General features: G+C 41.3%; 2 protein-coding genes across 2 annotated transcripts in view; both read left to right on the top strand.

Annotated features, from left to right (window-relative positions):
* Window positions 1-14,750, top strand: part of LOC306733282 (serine/threonine-protein kinase DCLK1-like) — a gene marked incomplete at its 3' end in the record, with an annotated part of 41,669 nt that extends 26,919 nt beyond the window's left edge. Inside the window, exons 6-17 of the mRNA XM_079214497.1 lie at window positions 1,187-1,275; window positions 8,504-8,585; window positions 9,376-9,548; window positions 9,893-10,012; window positions 11,592-11,738; window positions 12,413-12,546; window positions 12,702-12,779; window positions 12,913-13,009; window positions 13,117-13,197; window positions 13,289-13,402; window positions 13,596-13,669; window positions 14,693-14,750. Of these exons, the coding sequence (XP_079070623.1) occupies window positions 1,187-1,275; window positions 8,504-8,585; window positions 9,376-9,548; window positions 9,893-10,012; window positions 11,592-11,738; window positions 12,413-12,546; window positions 12,702-12,779; window positions 12,913-13,009; window positions 13,117-13,197; window positions 13,289-13,402; window positions 13,596-13,669; window positions 14,693-14,750 (1,247 nt within the window). The remainder of the gene's footprint in view (window positions 1-1,186; window positions 1,276-8,503; window positions 8,586-9,375; window positions 9,549-9,892; window positions 10,013-11,591; window positions 11,739-12,412; window positions 12,547-12,701; window positions 12,780-12,912; window positions 13,010-13,116; window positions 13,198-13,288; window positions 13,403-13,595; window positions 13,670-14,692) is intronic.
* Window positions 14,751-19,202: 4,452 nt separating this feature from the next.
* Window positions 19,203-20,676, top strand: rfxap (regulatory factor X-associated protein; the record flags this gene model as incomplete). Its single annotated transcript, XM_079214244.1, has 3 exons — window positions 19,203-19,631; window positions 19,908-20,018; window positions 20,572-20,676. 3 exons carry the CDS (start codon window positions 19,203-19,205, stop codon window positions 20,674-20,676), a joined length of 645 nt encoding a protein of 214 aa, XP_079070370.1.
* Between the last annotated feature and the right edge of the window lie 51 nt (window positions 20,677-20,727).

Raw genomic sequence — 20,727 nt, 5'->3', positions numbered from 1 at the left:
TATACAGGTTTCACTTATCTGCTTCATCAAGTCTCTGAAAATGTTTGGAGGTGGGGACTGCAAATGAATAAGTGTGTATATGTTGGCTCGAAAATGGCAGTAATTGATGAGAGTATCTAAAAAATTAAAACAATGCATATGGTGATGTTTTTTTTAAACTCTACAGTGGATCTTTAATTTGACGAAGATGTATTGTATCTTAATCCTAGGAGTTGCACTATTTGCCACACCTGTGTTACTTTGAATACCAATCACCACCCTAGAAGTCACATGATGCATTTAAGTTGCAGTTCAATCATTGAGACCATCAAAGATGATTTATAGAGCTCTTGATAGGACTCCTGAATGAGGAGCTTCTCCACACACACACACACACACACACACACACACACACACACACACACACACACACACACACACACACACACACACACACACAAATAACTTACATAAACCTTCCCACTCTGTGGTTTCTGTTACCATTTTGTATTCTGCAATTACTGCAGTTCATAGACCCGTATGTCAGTGAAAACAACCGTTAGTTGACTTGAGGTAAATCAGTGTATTTTTTGCCAAGAGACAATAATCCAGATTTTCAGTACCGAAAACCAGCTCATGTTCTATGTGCAAGTTAATGATGCTGTTAGGCTTTTTTGGGAATCTGGCTTTTGCATGACCACACATTCGGGTGCAGAGTTGATTAATCTAATGTTCTTGTTTAATGAGGTGATGCCGCTGGGTTGTTGTGCTGTGCTGCAGCTGGAAAAATTAGACCAAACTGAGGTCAGAAGAGCAAAATATAAAGGATCTGGTGGAAAATGAGGACTGCCTGGTGTTGTGTGTTGACTTCCAGGCAATCACTTGAAGCCTGGGACATGCTGTAATTATTCAGAGCACATATGTTTAAAGGTTCAGCTTTAAGTGGCTTGTTTCAGGGAGATTTGGACTAACAGGAATTGTATTCTGGCTGAAGTGTGCTCTTTTCTCTCTTACTCCCCCTCTTCCTCCTCCACCTCATTCATGTGAATGGAGAGATGCTGAGGGCGGAAGTGTGGGCTGCTGCTAGACACTCAGAAATAGAACTGTACTCGACAACATGCATTCACATTAAAAGGATCACCTATTTCAATATTTCTCCCCATCTCAACCACACTGCTCCATTTTCTCTATCGTTTTCTCTTTCCAGTGAACGGGACGCCGGCCAGTCAGCTGTCCACTCCTTATTCGGGAAAATCTCCCAGCCCCTCCCCGACCAGCCCAGGCAGCCTCAGCCGGGTAAGACAAGAATACACACAGATACACACAAACAAACAGTCAACCATAACATTTAATGACATTAAATCTATAACACATTCCCTCTATATGTTCTCAGGAAAAGGACAAATCCGTGACTGAGCATAGGCCGACTACATCTTAGAGTTGCTAGAAATACGAAGAAACCACAACATCCCAACATCTTTAGTGTCTCAGAAAGGGGGTTGGGCCTTGACCTTTGACCTCACACAGTGGTGCTCTGGGATTCCAAGAATGGCAGACTCACGTTAGGATCCTCTAATGTTACATTTCTTATCCAGTGTTAATAGATTTTCAAGGGCAATTCCTCATTTCACGCTGATTTTCTGTCACGTTCCTACATATGTTGACCCATAGCTCTCTGTTCCCCGAGGAGAACTCTATTGGCTTTTGGTAGCTGAACAATGAAGGATGCTATCACTGACTTTTAGAGCTCTGTCAGTCAGTAAATTGCGCAATATCTGATCTAAAAATAAGACTGATGGTTGGCTTTGTGAGCCGTCTGCGACAATCTTCATGTCTGTTTTTAATCTGAGAAAAATTGATTTGCATCAGCCGCCAAGCAGAGGGAGAAAAAATAAATCAGTACCAACTGATGATCGAGGATAATTGTTTTTTATCAAGCCATGTCATTTTGTACAAGTCCTTTTGTGAAAAGGATTTAGAAACACATTTTATACTTGTAATTCGGATTAATCCAGGCATCTTTTTATCATGTATTCTGTCATTGACCTGGGTCTAAAAAAAATCCATGTCAAAACATCTACGAATCATAATGCGTTTGCTGTAGCTAACAGGGGAGAAAGATGATGTGAGATGCAAACACACTAACTGTAAAACTGGTAGTCCCTATAGACAGAATACTGCTGGGCATGCAACTCAAATGGAAAAACCTTAAATTCCACATTCCAATAGTTCATGTGTAGGGTGTATGTGTGTGTGCATGTGTTCAAGATCAAAGTATTTGTTAATCCAGTCCTTGACGTGACGATGGTGAGCTTTTAATATCAGCCTCAAATCCTAATCAGACCCTGTTTTCTCGCAGCAGCTCTTTAATTTGCAGGAACTCTAAGCCTGCTGCTGATTAAGTTCCTTCTCCCTCTTACACAAACACTTGCACGCTCGGTTCACCTCAGCCTCCTACATACAGACACAGCACTGTATGTGAACCTGCTGCGTATTCATATGGGCGTCAGCATGCACGTATTGTGTTTTCTCAACCATACTGACACTTTTCTACCTGACAGCAAGGGTGTAGCTATGATTTATTTAGCTATTATTTAGCTATTTATTGCTGCTGGGACAAACCTTTATTTTAGGGAAGGAAAGGCAAGAATGTTGTGGGAGTCAATACCTTTTTAATAGGACACAGCATATTGAGTGGTGTGTGAGTTATTTCTAGTACATAAATGAGTGTGTGTAGGCTAAAATCAGCATAGCATAAATAATTCATCTCTTGGGCTCAGTAGCTTCTGTCTCGTGCTACATTTGCCAGGAAGAATTAATGAATGGTGGAGAGTCTGGCCCATCGGTGATGAGGTTACATTGATGTGATATAAAGGTCAGCCAGGGACAGATCAGGGACACATCAGATTTGGGTTGTAGCAACTGAGAACAGAACAAGGTGCACTGAAACGTCCACAGTCAGACTCTATAATAGAAATGGGTCACCGTAGATTTCAACGTTGAAAGGGAGAGAAGTTGGCAAGTGCACACATTCTGTCTACCCTTCACACTACATGTCCTTTAGCTTCTGTCCCCTTTCCTCATCATACAATAGCCAGCACACATTAGCTATGTAGTACAATCCTGACCTCAATGATACTGCCGTTAAATTCTAGTTTTGTAGTTTCACATGCATGTATTTTTCAACGAGAGATTATTTGGGTCTTTGCACTCGCTGATACTCTGTACTAAGCCTGCAATCTTCACACTCTTCAGCTATATAGTGTAATTCTCTCTCACCATTTCTTACTTTTTCTATCCGCCCTGTTAGCGATTCTTTCTCTGTCCCTTCTCTCCGTAATAGTTTCTAATCTCTCTTTCACTCCATCTCTCACCCATTCTCTCTTCCCCCCCACCCACCCAGCTCTCATATGAAAAGATATTAACTTCACAGGGAGAAATTATATTCCATCATTTCCTTTGTAGATTAAATCTAAGATTCTTGGGGGAGCAGGTGCCAAGTTTCAGTTTATTTTTATATTTGCACAGTTCCTTGGTCACTTCTGTGTAAACATGCATCACTAATCACAAATATGGCATACACATACCCAAATCCTTTTATTGTTGTGCGTTCAATGGCCATAACACCTAAAATGCATAACTTAATCTATCCAAACCATGACTCAGAAATGATTCTTTTCCTTCAAATAAAACTTAATTTTTTAACATCTAGGTTCTTCAAAGAACATCTGGGGCTAAAAAATGACAGCCCATTGAAAGTACCATAAATCCATTTCCTCAGCAGCCACAGCGCCTCAGTGACCTAATACGAGTATAGTATTTGAATAGTTCACCCCGCTGGACCCTGCATTTAAACACTTACAGGCACTTTGCTGCCTGATGTAGGTTGCTCGCACAGCTCAGGCCATTCTAACCCATTTCCTCGAGCAGAATACACAGACATGGCATTGCACTGTGGTTTTTCCACACATAGAAGCACACAGAAGTGCACACAGCTTCGTGGCACACAAAATCACTTATACACTCATGTACGCTTCAGAAAAAACACTTTTGTACATGAAATCACCATTTGTGCACAGGCAGTGGATAACAGCTTGATTCACATTTACACATGTTATGCGTTTTATACGTTTGGTGCACGCAATAATGCAATTTTAATGAATTTGCAACAGAAGCATGAAAGACTGGTCTACATTCATGATGACATCCATCCTCTGCCTCTCCTTTGCTTCTAGAGTCCTTTCAGGGCCACTTGCCTCAGTTGCCTAGTTTCACATTTTCATATCACTTTCCAGTAATATTTTTTATTTTAAACATACAGACACACACTAATAAATAGATCATTAAAAAAGACAATACTCAGAGCACAGTGACCGACAGATTGAAGGCAGACAAACAGAAGGTGTGATGCTAATACAACAGCTGTGATACAGTCAGGTGGCTGTTTGTGTGAGCGTGTGAGAGAAAGAAAGTGATAATTGTCAACCGTAGTATGTCACCTACATCATCCTCTCAAGGTTGAGTCATTCAATTCCATAATCCTTTGAATTGCATGCTCCATCTCTCATTACCGTCCATATTTTATGTTGAGTGATTCATAGTTAAATATTGTGTGTGTGTGTGTGTGTGTGTGTGTGTGTGTGTGTGTGTGTGTGTGTGTGTGTGTGTGTGTGTGTGTGTGTGTGTGTGTGAGAGACAGAGAGCATTGCAGACTGAAGGTGTGTTTTATGAAGTTGTTAATTATTGTCTCATCTCATACATGTGAGTGTGTTGTTACTAAAGGTTGTATTTGTTATTTGGTTGTATTATATTTCTCATTTCCTGTTGATGTCATTATAAGGCTTGTCCAATTTTTGTTCCTACAGTATATCTGCCAAAAAGACTGGCTGCTGCACATGAGGAAACTTTGGAAGATTTAGCAATCGCTGCAATTTTATAGCTTAAACATTTTTTTCTTTAACATTTTATTCCTTCAAATTGTTCACAAATTATAAAAATCCGGCTTTACATATCTTTAATTGGTAACATTGCTTTCTACAGAAGGCTTCAAGATATTCTTTGCACTTCCATTTACATACATACGTGCGATGTAAATGTAAAAATGTGTACTCTATCACAGGTAAATTATATCTTATAATCTGGTCCATCATTTACATATTGTCATTTTGTCATGTAAGGCCGCCAGCTCTTCTTGGCTCATTTGTTTCTGTTTGTTCTTTATTTGTTCTTTCTTTATTGTATTAATTTCTATTTGTTGATGTCCTCATTAAATTTGTTGTCATTTCATTTACATATTGTGTTTTTCTTCTCATGCTCCTCATGTGTGTCGATTAACAGTATCATCATGTTCATCACATGCAAAAACAAACAGAGATAATTTCCAGTGGATGTAGGACGATTATGATAATGATGGTCGGTTCTCCTTTGTTAAACTTGTGTCTGTATTCAGCAGAGCAGAAAAGAGATTACAACACAAACTCAGTCCCAGCGGAGCATTCACCTCCCTGTTCTGGATGTTTTGTTTTAGCTTAGGCCACGTTTTTTATTCCCCGTGAAGCATTTAATCACGTTCCTGTGATTCCGCAGGATTGCGGTCCATAAGGATTGTGATTAGAAAACTTCCCTGTGTCCAACTGGCAGAGCCGAAAGACAGAATCCCCGAACACTGTTGATCTCTTCAGATGAGAGTCAAATTGATTATGTTTCAGGTCCGTCTAGACACCAAAATGAGAGCCAAGAAATATTATCTCCTGTACCTTGTGTCGGTAGAGTGGGAACTTGGGACAAAACAAAGTACCCTATTTCTATCAAATCTTATTCGATTTTTTTTTACATTGAAGCAAACAATAATAAATCCTGCTTCTGCTGGATATTGTGTGACAGTGAAAATGACAAGACATGCTGCTGTAGAGGAGGTTTGGCTCTCTCAGCCTGAGGCACAGAGAGAGAGAGACAGCTTTCGGATGTGTGTTGTAATCAAATTTAAACAGGGTCATCGAGGATAAGGCTAGCATTACTTTACTCTTTAGTCGTTTTAGTCAATGTGTGGTGCATTTTAAGTTGACTGACTTCCTTTTAATAATTTCAGATGTTTTACATCTGAGATGATGCTCCTTGTTGAAGGTCACTCATAGGCATCCTGTTTAATTCACATTTATGTGCTGATCAGTATTCAACCGCTGAGAGTTGCCCAGTCAGGTCTGAAGAGCAGTGGTTCCAGTCATGATGTAAATTGTAAAAGGTTTGTCGGTGTGTATGTGTGTTTTAGTTTTTGTGGTGTGAGTCATAGCCTGAGCAAAAGTGAAGAGATGTCGAGCTAGGAATAATGCATGTTGTGTTGTGCAACAGGGAGAACACAGTAATAACAAGACACTTCCTGCCACATATAATGATCAATATCAACCAGACCAGACTCCATACACCTTTCTCACAGACTCTTTGTTTCTCCGTCTCTCTCTACCTCACAGTCTCTTCTCACTCTGTCTGTCACTCCATCTGCCTCGTAGTTTTTCACACAGGAAAGAGCGACACAATCTTCATAGAAGGGCAAACCTACCTCCCAGACCGCAGACAGGACGTGGCCATATATAGACTCCTGTCTTCACTCTGGAAGTCTCATAAGCTGCCTCTCCTCTCCTCTCTCTTCTCTGTGAGCAGTTTCCATAGCAACAGTATTTTGTTTCCCTGGGTGGCAGAAAGAGAGAGATGGGAGTTAAAAATGAGAAAGCAAGTAGAGGACAGGGCTGGATGTGGGATAAGGACACAAGAGAGGTAAATAAATACGAGTCGGGATGAGAGAATAAAGGAGCAGAGGAAGGATGTTTTGTAGATAAAGCGCAGGAGGGTCATCAGCTTTATGAGTGTTAAGAGGGTTGTCTTGTTCCAGGATGAGTGCCCGAGCAAAAACAACATTACATAAACCCACTGTAGCCTGACTCACTGCTACGTTCACCTGGGTGGCTTCCAGGTCACAGCAATAGAGATGAGTAAACGAGCTGGCAGTTTCTTGAGCACCTCAGCTCTGTAGATAGTTTTCAGTTCTAAGTCATGATCAGGGCGGCCTTCTCCTCTTCCGGCCATGCCAGCAAACTCTCCAGGCTGTATCGCAGCCATGAGAGGTTATTTCTTATTCTCAGCAAGCATTTCAATTGAATACAAGTTGATATGCACTGTTGTTGAAACCCCACTTTGTGATCATATTTAATTTGACACCGTTTTAAACGTTTTGTTTGCCATAAAAGCAATTGTTGCAAACATGGCATATGACAATTTCTTCTGGGTTACTATCATAACAACAGGCAGCATACATTAATTCAGCTACACTCTTTAGATCTCATCTCTTCGGAGGACTCAGGACGGATTGATCTGGGAATTATGTGGGATAAATTCCCCACGAGAGAGCATCAGAAAAACTACACCTGGTCTGAAATGAGGGATGAAAGTAAAATGTATCATCAGACAACATTAGTCTGCTAATGCACTGCTGTCTGATGCAGGTATCTTGGCTCATATCACACACATAGTGCAGACCATTTACAGTGCAAACTGCACTGTATTTCACATCGGCCAGGTTATATTTTAGAGGAATTATAATGGCGTCCACTTCCATCACTGGCCAGGCTGCATGTGCCAGCTGCAACTGCAGGATTTATTCGAGCACTGGAATTTCTGGAAACCTCCCAGTCTACAAAGATATTTCACATCTGTGTCCTCAGGCCTGACTGTGAAGCCGGAGAGTGGAGACGAAGGAAAGTGAGAATCATATTCATCTTCCAAATAAAGCAATATCACATTGTCCAAATGTAGTAAAATTATTCGAAGCCAAGTTTTGGTGTAGAAGAGAAAGATGGACAGTAGAGGAGCGGAGAAAAGACAGAAATAGGAGAGATTCTCATTTACAGCCCCAACTAGATCCTCGCTCCCTGCCCTCGTTGCTTCCATGACAACCAGACAGAAGGTTACAAGGTGGAGGGCGTAATGAGTTTTTGTCTTTAGATAGATGCAGACGCTGCATCTCTTTCCCCTTAATGACCTCCTACTTTCCAACCACATGAAAGGCAGGATTCATCCACCTCCATTAGTGTCATCAAAACCGTCTCTTTTTTTGCTGTTATTTAAGGTAATAAAGTGATTTAAAGTTCTGTGAATGGAGAGGAGCTTATTGGGATGTGATTGTCTGCACCGTGGACACACACAGGTAGTTTGCTGAATAAGTAACCGGTTTATTTTCAGCTCCGTAGTTTTAAGTAAATCTGTTCTGGCTCTTTTTGTGAGCACAGTGAACACAACACAGGGCAGCAATACACAGACAGACTTAAGGATGTTCTCAGGATGAGACGAGTCGCACAATGTCCTTTTGTCTATTTTTGGAGGTAAGTATTTGTTTTGCCTGGGATTGTAGCAGAAGGGACTGCTTCATGGTGTTTTGCTGAATGTGGAGTGGATTACAAACTACTTTGTGTAATAATAAAGGTTTAAATAATTGACATCCTTTTCTCTGTCTCCTCCCCCTCCATCTCTGCAGGGGTCCCAGGGTTCTTCCACCTCTCTGTCTTCTACTAACGTTTCCAGCTCAGTGGAGGACAGGGATGAGCCGGTTTCTGAAGGTGAGGAAAAATATTGTCACAAGAATAACCCATCTGTCCATCCGTGGGAAAAGGCGATGTACTCGCAAATATCATGCATGTCTGAATCATGTTCATGACCTTTGATGCATCTCTCTCTCCCACCATCTCTGTGTTGTACATCCTGTTCCCATCACCTCTATTCTCACACTTTCCCCCTCCTCTGGTGTTATTCTTCACCTCTCTGACTTCATAAAACTCTGTGACACTACAAAACAATGACGTGCTGGTAGGTTATAACAAGAACTATATTATTTTATGTTAACACAGACCTCTAACGTTTTCATCTTATATTTTATTTACCTATAGAGGACCTTCTCAAATGTTATAAACCAATTAGTTAATGAATATATAACTGAACATTGATAATTTGAGTTACCAGTTAGTTTCGTGTAAAATATTGAACATCGGATTATGAGCCCTCATTGGCTTTGAAAAATAAATATCCTGGTCAAAATGATTTATAACTGATAAAGGACAATATTAATAATATTTGTAGGTATATGTGTTATTTGTATTTATTTGTTTTATATAATTCCCTTTACTTTTTTTTTTTTACAGTTTTATCCATTTATCAATGTATTATAATCTACAAATAAATGTACTAATCCAACATTTTTGTATCTGAAGATACCTGAAATGCTAAAGCTTTAACAATACTCTTAGGTTCTCCCTAATTACCTGTGTATATACAATTAATCTTTATCCGCTTGACAACAAGTGTAAACTGGAGTCTCTCAGCTTCTCTAAGCCTCGTTCTTCTTCCCTGCAGCTGAAGTTCTAGTCGATGAGGTTCCAGCGGTGCCGTCCTACATATCAGACCGCTACAAGGTGGGACGCATGTTGGGCGACGGAAACTTTGCAGTCGTCCGAGAATGTGTGGAGCACTCCACAGGACGGGAGTACGCTCTGAAGATCATCAACAAGGGCAAATGCAGAGGCAAGGTATGACTCCAAAGGCAACAGAGGACTGTGCAAGGCTACCCTTGTTTGGCTTGCATGTTACTCAAGCTGACAAAAAAAAATTACTTCAGTGCACACCATTTTGATGCAGGATTAATTAAAGATACATTTTGTCTGTGTCACTTAATAAGCAATTACCACCATCTTACAATCCTGTTTTCACTGAACTCCAGCTGTTTAACTTCTCGTGTTGCTTTAGCAATGAAGACGTGATACTTCTCACCACACCCATCCCACATACAGAGGACTAGGTGTTAAGATCAATTTTAGTGTTTTAACAAAATTTGTTTCACTTGCCTAAGCTCAATTACAATTTTTATTTCAAGGAGCACATGATCCAGAACGAGGTAGCCATCCTCCGCAGGGTCAAACATCCAAACATCGTCCTGCTCATAGAGGAGGTGGACACTTACAGCGAGCTCTATCTGGTCATGGAGCTGGTCAAGGTGTGTGTCCATGTTTGCATACTGTACTTACATGTTTATGTTTATGTTTGTGCGTCATCCGCTCTGGTTGTGGACAGGCTGGAATATTTGGCCATACTAACATATTGGATGTTTAGATGTTAGACATATTTGTAATACATGTTGGTGATCATTATCTCCAACGTGAGAGCAACAGAGGACCTGGGCGGCACAAACAGCAGATAAATCTGCAACATTCAACTGGTGAAGCAAATGATGAATTCCAAGCAGTCACACACTGTGGGATTGAGAGAATCGGTCTGTGGCCCAAAGCCCTTGTGTGTTCACATTCTTTATTCTCTCTCGCTCTCTGAGTCAAGAAATGTTTGTGCATAATTCAGGAGCCAGGAGTGTAATCCATCTGTTCATGTTGTGGTGTGTAGAGTACTACAGAATATAGATGAGAGGCAATCTGTGGAAGAAGTGTGTGTACGTGTGAGCGTGTCCAAAGTAGGAGGATCGAGAGGAGGCTGTTGATGAATGAGGTGGAGAGAGTGTCTGCCAGAGTGGCAGGGACAGAAAGAGAGAGAGACAGATGGATGCATTGAAAAAGGAAGGCAAAGGGTAAGAGCAGCGAGAGAGGGAGATAGATGCCTCAAAATACTGCCAAAAGTACACATTGTTTTGTGTCTTTTTGCCTCAGGCTATTGATAGGTCCCCTGGTTTTAATTAAGAAAAAAATATATATTTCAGACAATATTATGCTTCCAACTCGAGGCCTGACCTCGACCCCATCCGACACCTTTGGGATGCCACCAGTGAGCCAGGCTTCACTCAACACCCGCAGCTGACTTTGAGCTGAATGGGAGAAAACTCCCAGCTGCCAGGTTCCAAAATCTTGTGAAAAAGCCTCCAAAGAAGAATGGAGGATAATATAGCAGCATATTAATGTCTAAGCCTTTGGAAATGACATGTTCAACAATCAATTACAAGTATAACGTGCGAGTGTCAACATACTTTTGACCACACAGTGGGGGTAGAGAAGTGTGAATACACTGGTGAGGGGCTGACGGAGCTCATGTTTAAATAAGTGTCCCTATGCAGGCTGGATGTCGACAATGTGAGTCCGTGCTGACATGGAGAGAGTTAGAGAGATTCAGCCCTATTTTAAGCTTCTGTTCCACTTAGTCCTCTCAGGGAGACACAGAGAGAGAGAGAGAGAGAGAGAGAGAGAAAGAGAGAAAGAGAGAGAGAGAGAGAGAGAGAGAGAGAGAGAGAGAGAGAGAGAGAAATACGAGGTGAGAACTGTGGAAAAAGCTTATGAGAAAAATAGATTAAATTAAAGGAAAAGATTAAAATGAAGGGGAAATGCCAAAGACAGGGCTGGAGAAGTTTCAACCAAGGTGAGGAATTAGGACACAGTTTACCCCTCTAGCTGCCAATCAAACAAAAGACCTTGTTCAACTATCTAGCCAACAACTCCTCCAGCAGAAAAAGATGAGCAACTGCAAAAACTTGGAAGTGAACCTGTCAGGTTCTGTGTGTGAAAACGCCAAACAAAACTCCTGCGAGTTTGTTCCTAATACTGACAACCCACCAATCATGATTTTGTTTCCTGCAGGGGGGAGATCTGTTCGATGCCATCACCTCTGCCAACAGGTACACTGAGAGAGACGCCAGCGGCATGCTCTACAATCTGGTCAACGCAATCAAATACCTCCACAGCCTCAACATTGTGCACAGAGACATCAAACCAGAAAACCTGCTGGTGAGTTCACACGGAGCATGTGTTTTTACTGTGTACATGCTCATATATCTAGCTGCAGTATAGCCACTGAATGAACAGTGAAGTAATATCTCTCTCACAGAGGGGAGAGATGACTCATCCCTGCTGCCCTCACACCTCGCACTCACTCCTTCTCCAGCTTTCTTTGTATGTCCATTTCCTCCATCCTTCTCCCTTCTGTCGACCTCCTGGTTGTCTTCTCATCCTCTTTCCTCAAATGATGTTCTTTATCTCCTCCTTTGCACCGTCTACCACCTAACATCACTTTTTACATGTGATGGTCGGGCCAGACTTGTGGAAGGAGTTGTGAGCCACAAACTCAAAATTAGTTGAAAGGCGCTGAAACATCTGAGCAACTGTAAATATTATAATATGCATTATACCAGCTTTAAAGTCAGTTTAAAAGTCACACTTTATTAATAGGTGCTACTATAATTTGGGCCAGCCCTTTAATGCATGTACTGTACATTGAACCACTACTTCACCAGTGTAATTGCTGATAGAAAGGTCATAGGAAATGTGTACTTGAAGCTTAAAGCCACTTAAAGCCACTATCTGTAGGATTTGCAAATGTATGACTAGGGTGCCCCCTAGTGACCCTTTAACAGACAACAATGCACCTCTCTCCACCTGTCCCCCATTTTTTATGTGCTTAGGTGTATGAGCATGCGGACGGCAGCAAAAGCCTGAAACTGGGAGACTTTGGTTTGGCGACTGTGGTGGACGGCCCCCTCCACACTGTCTGCGGGACCCCGACATATGTAGCACCTGAAATCATCTCAGAAACAGGGTAAGAGCATCAGTAGCAGAGTTAAAGAGACAGGGAGACAGGTATCAGAGGGATGACACACAGGCCACGGCCGATGTAGTCATGTCTTCATGCAGTTCGGCTGCAGGTTACAGATTATCTTTGATATATCTTAGACATGATATGTCTTTGTGCAGGTATGGCCTTAAGGTGGATATCTGGGCAGCTGGAGTCATCACCTACATCCTGCTGTGTGGTTTCCCACCCTTTCGAGGGTAAGCTAAAAGCAAGATGTCACATCCAGAGTTGTGTATGAGCTCCCCTAATGGCTTCTTTATTCCTGTGAACATTGTTGATCAGATAAGTATTTTATTTATGAAGGCACACGTGCAAATGTTTTGTTCGTAGGAGCAGTGACGATCAGGAAGTGCTTTTTGATCAGATACTAATGGGACAGCTAGAATTTCCATTACCGTACTGGGACAACGTGTCAGAAACAGCCAAGGTGAGCATCTATGTTCGTGAGGACATCATCTGTTTGTGTGTGCTGTGAACAAATCCCCTGGATTGAGAAAACTGACTTAACTCCCCAATGTTTGTTTGCTGCTAAAGGAGCTGATTCGATCCATGCTGGAGGTGGAGGTGGATCAGCGATACACTGCCCTCCAGGTGCTAGAGCACCCTTGGGTCACTGTAAGTATTACTTGAGGTCACAGCTATTGAGTCGCAGTATCTTCCCATTAGTCCTGATTTTTTTCTCTCATCTCGCCTTCTCTTGACACAGGATGAGGGCCTCTGTGAGAACGATCATCAGTTGTCAGTAGCAGGGAAGATAAAGAAGCACTTCAACACCAGTCCGAAGGGCAACGACACCACTGCAGGAGTGTCAGTCATTTCTGTAAGTCGTCACCACAAGAATCTACAGGACCCATAAATTACCTGAGCCGACTGATCTAAAGTTGTTGTTGAATAGGTTTATACAGAGATCTATAGTTTTACAGATACAACTTTCTGAGTGAAGTTTATGTCTTATTCTGTTTTCAAGTGAACTGGTGCTTATATTGATTGTGCTGGTTTCTCTTTGTATTCAGTTGGATGACAGCTTTTCTATGCAGAGATCTGGGTCGTTGGATTTCTACCAGCACCCGGCCATGTACTGGATAAGGTACGCCAGGTTTCCATAGAGATTCAACCGGGTTGATGGTGACAAACTATCAAGATATCCAAACAAAGCAAAATAGTGTCTCTGAAATTGCTGCCTCGCTCCTCACTGCGTGAAGCTGACTGGCTGCTGCTGTGCTGCTGCTGTGCTGCCTCGACAGCTTCGTCCCTGCTCTGTAGTCGTCGTGCTTTGGCTTTTTGCTTCTTCTCATTCACCCCGATCACTGTAAACTCCTATTTCATGCAGCGCATGCATCCTTGTTGTCCGTCTTTTGCTAAAGCCTCGTCCATCGTCCATGTTGCGTGACTGTATGTCTTCTGGGTTTCTGAGTGTGTAAATAAGGAAGTGTAAGTTACCCTTAAAATGACTCATGTGGATGTGTCTCCTAAATGTCTCTGTTGAACATGTACAAAGTGATGTTTGATGTTTTCGCTGAGCAACAGTAACTTTCTGTTTTCACAATTTATTTGTGAATGCTGCCTTCCAACTAAATAACCTTGTTCACTTGCTTGTTCACTGTCAATTTCAGTGATTGTTTTTATTGCTGTCATGGTTGCCTGTAGTAATACTTTCAGCTCCAACTGCCCCTGTTGTGTGACTTTATCCATCATTGTTTTATGGAGGACCTAGAAGTCCATGGTTCTAAAGGTTCATAGTTATAATTGTACCGGTTGATATCTACAGTACACATAATAACATGAATGAATAACAAATTAATGCATAAATAAACACAACAATTTGATCTATTAATTTAGCTCAAGGCATTTAAGAACTGGGATGTTGAATCAAAGCTTTTTATCTAGGTTTCAATACAATATATTGTATTGTATTTAGTTCCTCATACCTTCCTCATAGATTGTTAATTTACTATTTTTGCTTATGTTTGTCTCTCATCTCACTGTCCAATTAATAACTTAAAGAACATGTGCAAGGCTCTCCTGGTCCTCCATACTGGATTACTGTGCAACCAGATCCCGGCATCAGATCATATAATCATAATGTTCTCCCTGTTCCTCCCTCATTCAGGCCACCCCTCTTGATAAGGAGGGGCAGGTTTTCAGACGAGGACGCCACCCGAATGTGAAGCCACTGTCTTTGCAGATGATGCTAACAGTGACAACAGTAACAACATCAACAACAAAAACACTACAGGCGGAGCCTCCCAGTTGCCTCCCTGGCCTGCCCATGGCCCCTCCCTCTTTGACCCCTGACACTTGCTCTGACCCTTCCCTGAACCCCAGCCTCCCATCTGACTCTGATGACATCTCCATCAGCTCAGCCAGCATCGTCTACTCCTCTAACTCACCCTTCTAGAGAGGAGATGGAGTAGGAGGAGACGTCTACCTCCCCACAGTTCTTTTCTAAGGCTAGGGGTGAACAGGGGAAAACTGGCGGGAGGAACAAAAAAAACAACAACACAGAAAACGTTAAGCTCCGCTGAATATATGTTTCCCAACCTGGAAGAGTGATCGATCAAAGGATGGAGAGAAGACAAAGTGGGTTGAGAGGTTGAGGGAAAGAGGCAACAAGAAATGGTGGAATGGGGCAAAATACTTTTTTATTTATTTATTTTCAACGTTCTCTCATCTGAGCAAATGTTGCAGAGCTCAAGGAGCGAGAAAGGGGCGACAGTATCGTTTACCCTTCTGTGATGATCCGGGCTCAACATGAAAACTTCCTTATGATGGAGCAGCTTTACAAGGCAATATGAGAATATGGACTAATGTTCATGTTTTATTGAACCTTATTTATTCATTTAGTCACTGCATTTTTTATATGTATTTCCCTTTTTCATAAAGAGTATGTCTTTGTTGGATTGTAAAAGCGCTTGGAGGAACGGAAATAATGAAAAGGTGTGTAGAAGTACAGCTCAGAAATGCTGAAGTAGGCTAACATAGGCTAATGTGGGAGCTACAATGTGTAGAGAAGAGGTGTTTTTATTACAAATGTGTGTGTTTAGTTAAATGATCAAAGACAGCATTTGTGCTATAATTCTGTGCACCACACAGTATTGGCGTTGCCTTCCTGTAATGTTGGATTGCAGTTTTACAGTTTACATTTTACAGAGACTGCTATTAAGACATAATGGTGCATTTGATCTCTCCTTGTAATTGTGTTAACTGCTTCATACATGACATCTTGATACACAAAATTCAGCAGCATTTGGGTGCTTGTGTAGCAAACTCAACATTGTGTCTTCATACACACAGTTTCACAATCATTCTGAATTGATATCATATTAATCTTGATATTTTGTAATGCTCATGTATCCATAAAACGCCTGGTTTACATGTTTTTCATACGTAATCACTGAAGACATATTTCATCCACATATTCCAGCAGTTAAGAAAGATATAATTGTTGCAGCCGTGTATCATTTGTATGGGTTTGGAGAACTGTTTTAGGTGGTAAATGAATACAATTAGCAGTTTATGAATGCTGCCTATTTGCACAAAGTACTGCAGTCTAGGTGCAGTCAAACAGAGAAAAGAGAGATTGGATGCCAGAGAACCAGCAGCACTCCTGGAAAGCACTCCTAATTTCAGCTCTGTACAACCTCATTCATGACTTCATTTGTTCAGATGGAATCATGACAGACATACAGTAGCCTATTCTTAAATAACAATGGTTCTGTGATGAAGTATTGTTTATATGTTATGTAAATAACATAATTTCCTTTATTTTGATAGTTCACAATACAGTATATTTATTTACTAGTAATGAGTCTATGAAAAAATGAGAAAAAAAAACATTCATACATGTCTATCAGTCAGTCAAAGAAAAAATAACCGAGAAGAGACCATCAGGTCGGAATTAAACAATATAAATGAGTTGAAAAAGACCATTTCAACCTGATGCCACTTGGATGGATGTACACAGACAAATCTAGAGTCCATCACCGTTGCTTCTTGTCAGCCACTGGGAATGATGTCACTTCCTTTGCAACAGCAAACGAAAAAGGGATTTCCAGTAATTGATGTTAGATAACGGACAGCAGAAGCCAGAGGAGCGAGAATAGCGATTTCCTTTCGGTTTTTAGGGATGATCTGCAATGGTCACATTTGTCTGTATTTATTCTTATCATGAAACATATACAGTAATGTGCCACCATATTGACCAGATCAGTATGAATTTGTCGAGCTGTTGAATTCCACTCACTCCGGCAGATGTGGTTTACCAAAGTGCTCTCACAGCTGCACTACAGTATTACAACCTGTTGCAATACCTGTACCTCTGTTCAACAATGGTGTATTAATAATAGTAATAATTAAATTGGTTTCAAAAACAAATTGTCTGTGTCTTGGTGCTTAGAGCTTAGAGCTTTACTACGATTTCATGTGTTTAGCTGGTGTATGGTTTTACAACTTTAAAACAGACCACAAAGGATCACCAAATATGACTTTGCTGCAGACAGATTTAATTCATTGTAAATGTGTCCTATCAAATAAAAGCACATCCTCCCATTCAGGTTTTTTGTAGTTGCTATTGTTAATAGTTATCTGCAGGGGTGGCACTTGACTAGAGGGGTGCTTGAGATAATAGTTGTGAATCCCACAACAGTTGATGCCAGAGACGATGGATTAAACATTGTCTGTACTTGACAGGGCAGGTGCTCAGCATCGAGTGGAAATGATAGAGGCAACTTTTTCAGACCTATTTATTCATTGAAACTTATTTTGGCTTCACCACAGTTGCATAAACAAATCTTATCAGACATACAGTAAGGAAAGACAGCATATAAAACACTTTAAAGCAGAACAGATTATATTAAATCCTAGCTTTTAAAATATACAAACAATATAAGTGTAACAATCTATCGATAATCAACGATCGATTACCATCAATGCAAAATGAAGGCACTGATGGATATTATCTTTAAGACACGCCTTAATTTTAAGAGCGTCTGAGGCACCAATTTCAGTCCAAACGCACCTCTGTCCCACAGAGCCCAATGATATTTGTGTCAAATCTTATTTTACTGTAGGTGCTTTTTATGACTTTGCGATATCAGAAAATATCTGGTTGTTGTCCGAATCAATATGTCGTATTCTGATTTAAACCTCTAATAAACAACAAACTAAATATGTTGTCCCCTAAAGTACTTTTCGCTTCCTGATGAGAGCTTGCAAGTTTAATAAATACGAAAAGAACATGAGGAACTTTTCATTGTGTGCTTCACAGTTTTCTGTCTGTTACAAAGCAAATACTGGCTCCCAGACAGCTCCCTATGCTTTCTCTTGCCAGCTCTTCAGACCTTGACACGTTGTTTCTATTCTTACCTGCAGGAACACTACACTGTACCAACTGGAGATATTGCAGGTCTGATACTTTCTGTGACACTTTGGTAACTGTAAAGCAAGAAACAATCCACGTTTCTAAGCTTCCAACTTTCTCAAATATTGCACTTCTCAACTCTTTTTTTAATCATACTCACCTACTTGATTATGTTCCTTTCAGAGTTGGCTGCTGGCAGTGTAATGAAACATATTTTGTGTGGCCCCTGAATATGACATGGATATATTATATTGTAATAATCCGCTGGTCCATTTCCATACTTTCACTTTCACTAATTACACTTAATTAACTTACACTACTCGCTACTGTGCCATAATTCAGTAGATCTGGAAAAAGCCATACCTGTCATAAAACAAATTATATAAGTCATTCAAAGTCATAATAAATCACGGTATGTTGATCAGTTTGTTAACCCATTCAACTACACTTGTTGGTTCATTTCAAGTCGCTGTCGCAGGTAGAAATTAAAGCGGCACATCTGCCATCAAAACCATGATAGCAGAGAATGGTTTCGATCCATCGACCTCTGGGTTATGGGCCCAGCACGCTTCCGCTGCGCCACTCTGCTCGAATGAAACTAGGATCCACAAAGTATAGTCATACTAATGTAGTATGATGAAATATGGAATGAAAAATGTAATATTGGGTTTGTCCCAATAAAGTAATATCGTCGTAAAAAATGTAATGGGAATATATTTATGAGAAAAGTCACAATGTCAATTAAAACGTATGGTACATCAAAACATACCATTTAATAGTGTGCAGGAAGCAGAAACCCTGTTGTGGACTGAATATTTAATTAAATAAAGTGAATCTATTTAATGATGAATGCAAAATGTCTTCTGGTAGATTGTAAAAAACGTTATTACCACCCAAAAAAGAAAAGGCATCAAGGCGCATGCGTTGCATGCACTGCGTGTGGCCACTAGGGGTCACTCTGTCAAATTGGAGCCAAACCAGCGAAGAAGAACATTTGTGTTATCGAAATGCAACGAGAGCAGTGCATTTAAAACCTCTGAAAGTTGAAGTTGAAGGGTAACGTAGGCGGCCAGAAGTCCTACGGTTTTATTCCTAAACTATGTATTTATGACACACCGCCTTCTCAAATCGGATAATATAGGATACCGAGTGGGCCGCTGCGTTTGGGAGCTCCGCTTTGTAACGTCATCTGACTGCAGAGGTTTGACAGCGAGCTAGCTGCTGCTGCAGAGCTGCAAGTCTGCATTTGTTCGCCGCGATCATGAGTGAAGATGACAATTCAGTATCGGCAAACAAAGACAAAGACTCGACTCTGTTGCTCACTAAAGACGGACAGAGGTACTACGTGAGTAAGAGCGGGGTCGTCGACAGCAGGAATGTGATAACGCCGCACGAGCCGGACAACAACGCCTCCTCGTACGACATGGACGACCTCGACGAAGAGAGCGACATGCTGGACATGTTGGATCCCAGAGACAGCGCCGCCAGCCCGGAGGAGCTCAACGACGAGGAGACCTCGGAGGGCGACAGCGCACCCAAACAGTGCACCTACGAGGGCTGCACGGAGACCACGACGCAGGTGGCCAAGCAGAGGAAGCCCTGGATGTGCAAGAAGCACCGCAACAAGATGTACAAGGACAAGTACAAGAAGAAGAAGAGCGACCAGGCCATGTCCAGTGGAAAGATTGATGTAAGGTTGAGATATAGATCCTGTCATATGGAGATGTATTCCATGTGAGCTCACCTCCATGGTGTGGTGGAGATTGTCCAGACAAAGTAGACTTGTATTACAAACCATATCTACAGTACATGAAGAGATAGATGAACTCAGTTTATATAGTACACATTGCTAGGGATTAACTCATTGGCATGCTCCCTGGCTATTTTTTCCTGACTTTACTGAACGACAATACAAACAAAACTCTCCCAGTTAAGTAAGTGTGTGTGTTTTTAATGTGTCAATCAGGAAAACTCAGAGGAGCGGCCTGTGTCTGTGAACAAACAGCGTCTGGGAGCCATGGGGGACCGGCCAGCCAGACCCTCCCTGATAGAGCAGGTCCTCAACCAGAAAAGACTGGTAAGTTATAACTGGACAAATTGACTCATTGTGCCACATATGGGTGACACAAACAATATGAAGAGTCTTCGTAAGTGCCACCAAGAGCCTCCAGAACAGCTTGTGCAACTTGGCATATGATTTGTGTTATTTTTATACTCAAACTATTCAGTGACACTTCCCTTCAAGGGGATTTGTGGACTCAATCTAAGCCTGGATAATGCCCTAACTTTCAAGACAGCATCTGCATTATTTATCCTCTAATTTATTCAGGTTTTTTCCTTTTAATATGTCATCCATTCTTAGCGTTATATCTGTTTAATTCTTGTTCCATGGGATCCTTAAATGTTCAGCAAGGCTGCATTATTCAAATGACTCGCATGCATCTGCTTAGCATCTAAGTGAACAGGTTCGAAAGCTACTGTGTTTTTTGTCTTCTTCCACCAAGACTGCGAGACGTCACTTTTTAATGTATGGAGACATTTTGGCACAAGGTGCTCTTTTCCCTACAAAGGCAGATTTAAGACGAGTAGGCTTTGTATCTACTAAAATATTTGTTTTTTGTTTCCTTCAGTCACTGCTCAGAAGTCCAGAAGTGATCAGTTTCCTGCAGCAGCAGCAGCAGCTCCTCGCCACGCAGAGCCGCAGCCAATCACAGCAGCAGTTCCCGGGCTGTTGACGCCGGCCCGTCAGTGTTTTACTTTGTATTTTGAACAGAGAGCACTGAAGA

The sequence above is a fragment of the Taurulus bubalis genome (assembly GCF_910589615.1).
Source record: "Taurulus bubalis genome assembly, chromosome: 2".
NCBI lineage: Eukaryota > Metazoa > Chordata > Actinopteri > Perciformes > Cottidae > Taurulus > Taurulus bubalis.
The sequence above is the reverse complement of the archived record's forward strand: the minus strand, read 5'-3'. Positions and strand labels throughout refer to the sequence as shown.